Genomic DNA, 7,078 nt, shown 5'->3' on the forward strand with positions numbered 1-7,078 from the left:
ACCAGAAAAGATTCTAAAGATGTCAGCATTAACATTATTTTAATCTCCCACTTCTATTTTGCAGTTCTATGTAAGATAAAATAGGATGTGGAAAAAACCTTATGATTGAATCAGTATAACTCTCTGCAGAAGAATTATTCCTTGTTGTGAATTTATTTTCTTAGGTTTCAATTATCTTGAGATAAAGGAAGGAGAAGAAAGAAATCCTTTGTACCACCAGTAGCAGGGAATTGCTGTAATGTTTTCTTTGGAAAACATTTTCATTGTGTGAGATACTAAAGAAATAGCTCAGCAATAATTTTGCAAAGAGATTACTGTAAAATGATGTCTGGATGAAGATTCTTGTTTGGTATTATTAATCCCAAATTTTAAGTAACTGTGACAGAATGGTCTGAAGGACGATAAACTGAGTCTGTAGGCAAACAGTTCTCTGACCCACAAAGAATTAAGAAGAGAGCCTTGACTAATTTCAATTCCAGTCTGGGGAATTTTGCACCTTTTCAGAGAGGACCAGAAAAAGTAATTTGGAAAAGCTACAGATTTTCAATGGGACACAGTTTATTTGTTCCCAATCCAAACACATCTACCCATACAGATACTACCTGACAACACAAAATATGCAGGAAGAAGGAAGGATCTCTTACCCAGAAGAGCAGGGAGAGGGGGTAGTGTTCCTATCTTAATGAATCCAAAAGTTTTACCTCCGATGACAGCAAAGAAGTAAAGAAACAGAATTCCGAAGAGATTTCCACCTGGGAGACACTCAGCCCCAGTAATGGACCAAACCACAGCCCAAACCAGAACCACAAATGCAACTGGAACAAAACAAAAAATAATTAACAGTTAATAATCTCTTAGCAACAAATTTGCTGTTAGGTCACATTTGTTTTGCTATTAAAGAAAAACGTTAGCCATGACTTTTAGAAATGAAATTATTTACCTTAAAAATTAATTTAATCATAACAATGCAGGTAATCTTTGATGGTCCCCAAACTAACTGATGTTCTGATTTTATAGATGCTAAAATATTTTAAAATTGGTAACATGAACATCAATAAATAAATTTAGTGAGCCTTTGTCTGCTGTGAAAAGCACTTCACAGGTTCCAAACTTGAAGCAAAGACTTTCACTAACTTATCTTGCATTTGCTTATCTTCCTTCAGCTACTTCAGAACCACAGTAAAATCTACTGTTGAACAGCCTGGCTGTATCTTCAAGCTGATGAATGCAGCTCCAGTCTAATTTTTAAAATAATTGAAGAATAATTTTTTGGCTCAATGTGTTTGTGCAATACATTGTTATCCCTGGGAAAAAAATTGTGAAGAGGGTCATGTCTCTGGACCTCTGGAGTAAAATACTTTCCTTGATACAGCAATCAAACCAGAATAATACAGAGGGGGAAAAATCCTGAAAAATATTATGAGAACAGTGTGTGAAAATATTATAAGATATGTGAAAACATTATGCTCTTTCAAGGTTCACAAATCTGTTCCAACAGTTGCCCAACGAGAACAGGCATGCAGACATATAAAACAGGAGACTGAAGGAGAAGAAAAAAATGTGTTGAATAAATGTCCTGCATTTTCAAATTGGAGTTTTCTTAATCTTACTTGAGAGTGACAGGGGGCAAAGTAAGACCAGTAGATTTCCAAACATAAAAGCTTAAGAATTCCAAGTGGCTGTGGAAGCAATCAAGGACACATGAAATGTCTTTTGTTAGGAAAAATCTCAAATAATTAGCTAGCCAGGCATCTCTTTTGGGAGTTTTCAGTTTAGTACAAATTTTAAATAAAAGATCAGTTTGCCTTTGCAAGCCTGTAGTACTAAGGACAAACTATCAAGACAAAAATTAGGAGGTCTTTCTTTTGATAAAAATAGTTTGCAGTGCAAAATATACCTACCATAGTAAACATATGAGAGTGGAGAAACAAAAACTGTACATTCAAACATTTGTTTCATCTTTTTTTTCCCCTCTGGCTCAAACATTCAAACAATGGTGTGATAAGTAAAACAGAGCTATTTCCATTCATTATTTTCAAGGACAGTGGACAGATATCATTCCATTCAGAGAAACAAGTACTTCTTTCACCACTTCTCGTTTCAATTAAACACTGTGTCTCTTACCTACCATTTGTCACTGTTTGGGCCAGTAAACCCTGAGGAGGACAAACAAATATTTGCCTCCATGTTCTTGCAGGTATTGAAGACTCTGCTGTTGGCTCTGGAGGTTGCTGAGTGCAGGGGTCTAAGAGTGCAGTTTCTTCTGTTTGTGCATTCCCATCAGTACCTTTGGCACCTGCTGTTGGTTCCTGCTGAAGGCAAACAAGGAGACTCCCTCAGAAGTGGCACTGTGTTTATTTGAAGTAGTGTGCACCACCTGAAGTCTGCTGAGATGCACTGGATCCACACTGGCTACAGGCAATCACATTAACTGAACAACCACTACAGGAATGCCCAGCTTTGATGTAATTCTGGCATTTTGGCCCTGTGTTTGTTTTTCTGCATTGCACCAAGAACTGTATGTGAGAAATTGCAGGAAATTTGCCTTTTTATCTGCACCTGACAGGGCTCCTGTCCCAACAGATATGGCACCTGTGCAGTAACAATATTTGCATATTTGATGAAGAAGCAATAATAGCAAGCCAGGGTCAGCTTGTCTTGTGTACACACTAAACATTTATTAATATTTTCTACAATTTGTTAATGTTCTGCTTCCAGACTGGATTTCACAATAGAATTAGTGATTAGCATCATTCCAGTGAGATGGTACTTTTACTATAACTCCTTAATAATTACTGTTGCAAAGTCTTGAACCAAAATAACAAAACAAAGACGAAAGAAACAGCACAGCTGGCCAGCACAAGCTTTACTCACATGATCCATTGCTGGAAGTCTCAGGCTGGTAAGTCAAAGTAAAGATGGACAAATACTATAACTGCGAGTCATTCCCTTGAACCTGTTCTCTTATACTGGTACATCTACTTATCCATATTCATAACCAAAGCACTTTTTGACCATTTTTGGATATGTCTCACTTAATTTTAACATTATTTTTGACAAGTTAATCATCTGCCTTCCTGTATGATTATTCATGTCAGCATATTGTCATACTGTAGACATGGAATTCTGCTTATAATGTGGTTTTGGCCCTTCTCCAGTAGTAGTTCCACATTTCTGATTATTTTTCTGTTTCTTCCCTCTCTCTCTCTCTCTCTGTGTATATATATATTTTTTTTTCCTTACTCAGTGTCATGACTGGAACACAGATCTCATGAGCATTCAGAATGGAGTGACTTGTTTACCCCATGATTCTGTGATCACCATGTGCATAAAGATGTGCCATACAGACATCTATATGAGATACACTCAATACTATATGCTTACTTTTAAGTGCCTTTTAGATTAAGAATTTTATTCTTAAAAAGGGGAAAAAATGAGAGTTCTCTCTGACTAGAATAATATTTTGGGATCTTAGTTAATTACCTCACTTTGCTCATGCATGGGAATCATGCCATTTCTCTCACATACTGATAGTTCAGAATCTTCACTGTCATGTACATCTTCCCTTACCATTGTTGCAAACCTAGAGAAAGAAATAAGGGGGGAAAAGTTACAGAGAAGCAAATAGTTTTCCAAATGGATGACTTCTCAGTGATGTCTTTTCCCACAGACCATGTAGAAAAATCCTCTCAGCCCATAAGATTTCAAGTTTAATGATTTTTGTGTCCCTCTGTATGCTGTACCTAAGAACAAAGGACAGGAACTAACTGAATAACTGTATTAAGCTTAGAAATTCAAGCACAAAAAAAAAAAAAAATCTGAGTTTTAGAATCTCAATTATCTGTGCTAACCTCTTAATTTTTTCTTAAAATATCAGCTGTAATCTTTCTCCATCTGTGCCTCCTTTCAGCACATATTAAATGTTATTTGCTGCCAGTACCACTTAGCAGGACCATTAGTCCTGAAAGCGTCACGGGTCCTGTGCATATGTCAGTGCAAGTGACCATTTAATGAAGTTAGAACAACTATAGTTTCTAAAACTCTAAGAGGTTTCTAAGGCTTCAGGAGGGGACACTTCCCCCCTAACTTAAGCTTGACTGATCCAGGTTGATTTTCAGACCAATTTTAACAACGTGTTTTCTCTAGAAGCTACTAGTTACAAACACATTGACTGAGTATCTAAGAAAGTGAAGATGCCTGTTTGAATAAAGATCAGGACTTTTCACAGCTTGCAGCCTGATTAAACATGGCTCTTTTTTTACTGATTATAGCCCATGGAGGTAGTTCTCAGAGTGAGAAGTAAGATCTAAGTCATTTGTGGATAGTTACCATTGTATTTGCTCAACTCTAACTGGTCCACTACTTGTCCCATAGATTCTAACAAGAAATATGGCAGTGCACTGTTTTGCATGTCAGATATTTTTTGGTGCATGTATTTACTGTAGTTTCACAAGTGTGAGTTATCAAGGGGGGCAGGCGTATATCTGGAGGCAAGACTTGATAGTGTTCTCTCTTACATCAAAGGTTGGCACATATTCTCCATCAGCTAAATCTCTTTCAAGTCTTTTACACTGCTCTGGCCATATAAAACATCAGTGAAGTTAAGCCAGAACTTCTGAGCCAAAAAATGCCTTCCTTGCTAGAGAGTTGGAAGTAAGTCAGAGCTGATTATGACAATTATCAAGCCTCAAGATTAAAAGGAAATATTTGATATTTGGGAAGGGCGGATACCATAAAGAAAAGGGCCATTCTAACACCTATGAGGTTTTGTTTGAGCTGTTCTCATATGAAACTGGCCTGAGGCATGACCAAATCACAGCACAATACAGAGCTATAGCCAAGCACTTTCAGTGTGTTATAAGTTAATAGTTTTGCTTTTTCCCTCTTTCCTATTTAAAGTCCTTATTTACTCAATTTTCAGTACTTTTCTGTATTTTTAATTAATACTTGCAGAACCAAATACTTGTGGCTTTAGGATTTTAGGCTTTTTAATCACATTGGTGATACTTTTGATTTGGTTTTTTTTTTATCCTTTCATTGAGACTGGGAATCCACAAATGCCAATCCTCCTGACTGGAACAGAAAATACCAGCAACCTACCAGTGCCTCCCTCCTTCCCTTCACCAACCACTTTCCCAGGGTGGTTTTCTGTACTTAATTTTGCACTTGGTTTGTGTGCAAGCAAAGAACAGAAGGATATCATTCTCCATCCACCTCTGCACAGGCAACATCTCAGATCAGTCACATAGCTGTTGACACAAAAATAATTAATACTTCTAAGAGTTAATTGATTAATTATAATTTCTGAGAAGGGCAAATCCACCACAGCTTCAGCTCCAGAAAGTGCCGTTCTCAGCAGCGTGTGGGACAGACAAGATAGACTAAGCAGGGATATTGAATGTTCTGTTTAACAGGAATGGTTTCAGGGAGTGAATGATGAATCTGAGAGTGCTGTCTTTATATGGTTTATGGCAGGTCTTCACCCTGTTGGCAGAATCAAGAACCTACCTCCAAGAACTGTCCTTTGGATCAACAGGACCAAAGTGAGTAGTTACTGTACTTATGCCAGCATGGGTCTTTGGGAAGCTCACAGATTTTGGGTGTTTTGTGGGGTGGGGTTTTTCTTTGGTTTTTCAATTCCACCTTCTATGCCAACAAAAATCAGTGATTGAGAAATCATTGAGAGGAATTTATATCTCAGGGTTAAGGCCTATCCCATGGAAACCAGCCAGCAGTAGACCTATTTTAGTACCTCCCTGTAAAATACACTTTTCTCGTATGGAAAGCAGAAAGGTTTGCACTAGATCCGCTCGTTCCAGTTGTTTTGGAATGGGTAGTGAGGGAGAGCTGATTGACAGGGACAGCACATGCACGCCTACAGCATGAGCTCTCGGTGACTGTCAGCGCTCTGCTTTGCACACAGCAGGTACAGAAAGCCATGCACACGAAATCCCGCAAAGCCCACCGCAGCAACCGGCCCTCAGAATAAACAACGATTAAAACACCCAAACCATCATTATCTCCAAAAAGGCGCCAAGTAGACGCGGGAGCAGCGTCCTGCCGGCCAAGCCCGCTCTCCGCTCGCACCCCCGCTCACCCGTCCTGCTGCAGGGATGGGCTGCAGCGAGACCGGGGGCACAGCACTCACCCGCGGCACGGCGGGGCCCCAGCCAGGGACCCGCTCCCCTCAGCCTCTGCCGGCGCGGCCCCAGCCGGGACAGCCCCGCTGCTCGGCTCCGGCTCCTCCTCCCCCGCTGCTAATGCTGCTGCTGGCGCAACAGGCCCTCCTCCACCGCCACAGCTCCGCCAGGCCAGCGGCTGCAGCTGGGGATGCCCCCAAGGGCTGCCCGCAGGCCTTGCTGAATGGTCACCGCGGGAAAGGCGGCAGCAGACGGGCCATGGTGCGAGCTGTCAGGTTGGCGAGAGCGATGGGACCGGTCCTGAGCCCATCCAAGGCTCTGGTAGCCGTCAGGGCCCCCAGGAGGAAGATTTTTGTCTCTTTTGTAGCCAGTCCCCCATGAAATTCACTGCATCTGCTACACACGAAAAAGGCTTTCTGTGCTGCCTTTCCCATGGCTGTGGGAAGATGCATAGGGAAGCTACACACTGTCCTTTAACCCAGACTTCAGCACTGGAGAGGTTGGAGATGAGGTGCAAGGAAAGGGTAAGGAGCTGCTGCTGATTGTGCTCTGGGTGCACACAGACAAAATGCACTGGGGCAGGGAGGAGATTTAAAAGAAAAAACCCACCCAACCAACCAATCCCCAAAACCACCCCAAACAAACACAACTTGCATATTTATGTTGTTCCAATCCCAGCATTTTGACTTCTTTAAGAAGCTTAAGCTTTAAGTTCATTCACGCCATTTGTAAGTGCACATGAGGTAATGAGATGTTCTCTCAGACCTTCTCTTTTTCTCAACCCTAAATTTGCAAGCTGCACTCAGTCCATGTGAAAGCAGAGTCAAATGCCACATGTTGCTAGTTTGCTCCTGGTATCATTACACAGAACTAAGCTGACTACAAATCCAAGAGAAAATGAAAGCATTTTTTGATCAGATTAAATTTTCCAGAAGGAC

General features: G+C 40.6%; 1 protein-coding gene across 4 annotated transcripts in view; it reads right to left on the reverse strand.

Annotated features, from left to right (window-relative positions):
* Positions 1-6,227, reverse strand: part of SLC9B2 (solute carrier family 9 member B2) — a 27,225-nt gene extending 20,998 nt beyond the window's left edge. For 3 of the 4 annotated variants that reach the window (XR_009114455.1, XR_009114454.1, XM_058024315.1), the window contains exons 1-4: positions 6,149-6,227; positions 3,484-3,583; positions 2,129-2,312; positions 645-815 (exon numbers count right to left, since the gene is read on the reverse strand). Coding sequence is in view for 2 of the 4 variants with exons in the window: in XM_058024315.1 (XP_057880298.1) it covers positions 645-815; positions 2,129-2,312; positions 3,484-3,573 (445 nt within the window). In the remaining 2 variants the exon portion in view is untranslated. Of the gene's footprint in view, positions 1-644; positions 816-2,128; positions 2,313-3,483; positions 3,584-5,100; positions 5,183-6,148 lie in introns of those variants that run through there. The other variant, XM_058024316.1, reaches the window with a different exon arrangement.
* Positions 6,228-7,078: the final 851 nt, after the last annotated feature.

Source organism: Melospiza georgiana, chromosome 5, assembly GCF_028018845.1.
Source record: "Melospiza georgiana isolate bMelGeo1 chromosome 5, bMelGeo1.pri, whole genome shotgun sequence".
In the NCBI taxonomy this organism is placed as follows: domain Eukaryota; kingdom Metazoa; phylum Chordata; class Aves; order Passeriformes; family Passerellidae; genus Melospiza; species Melospiza georgiana.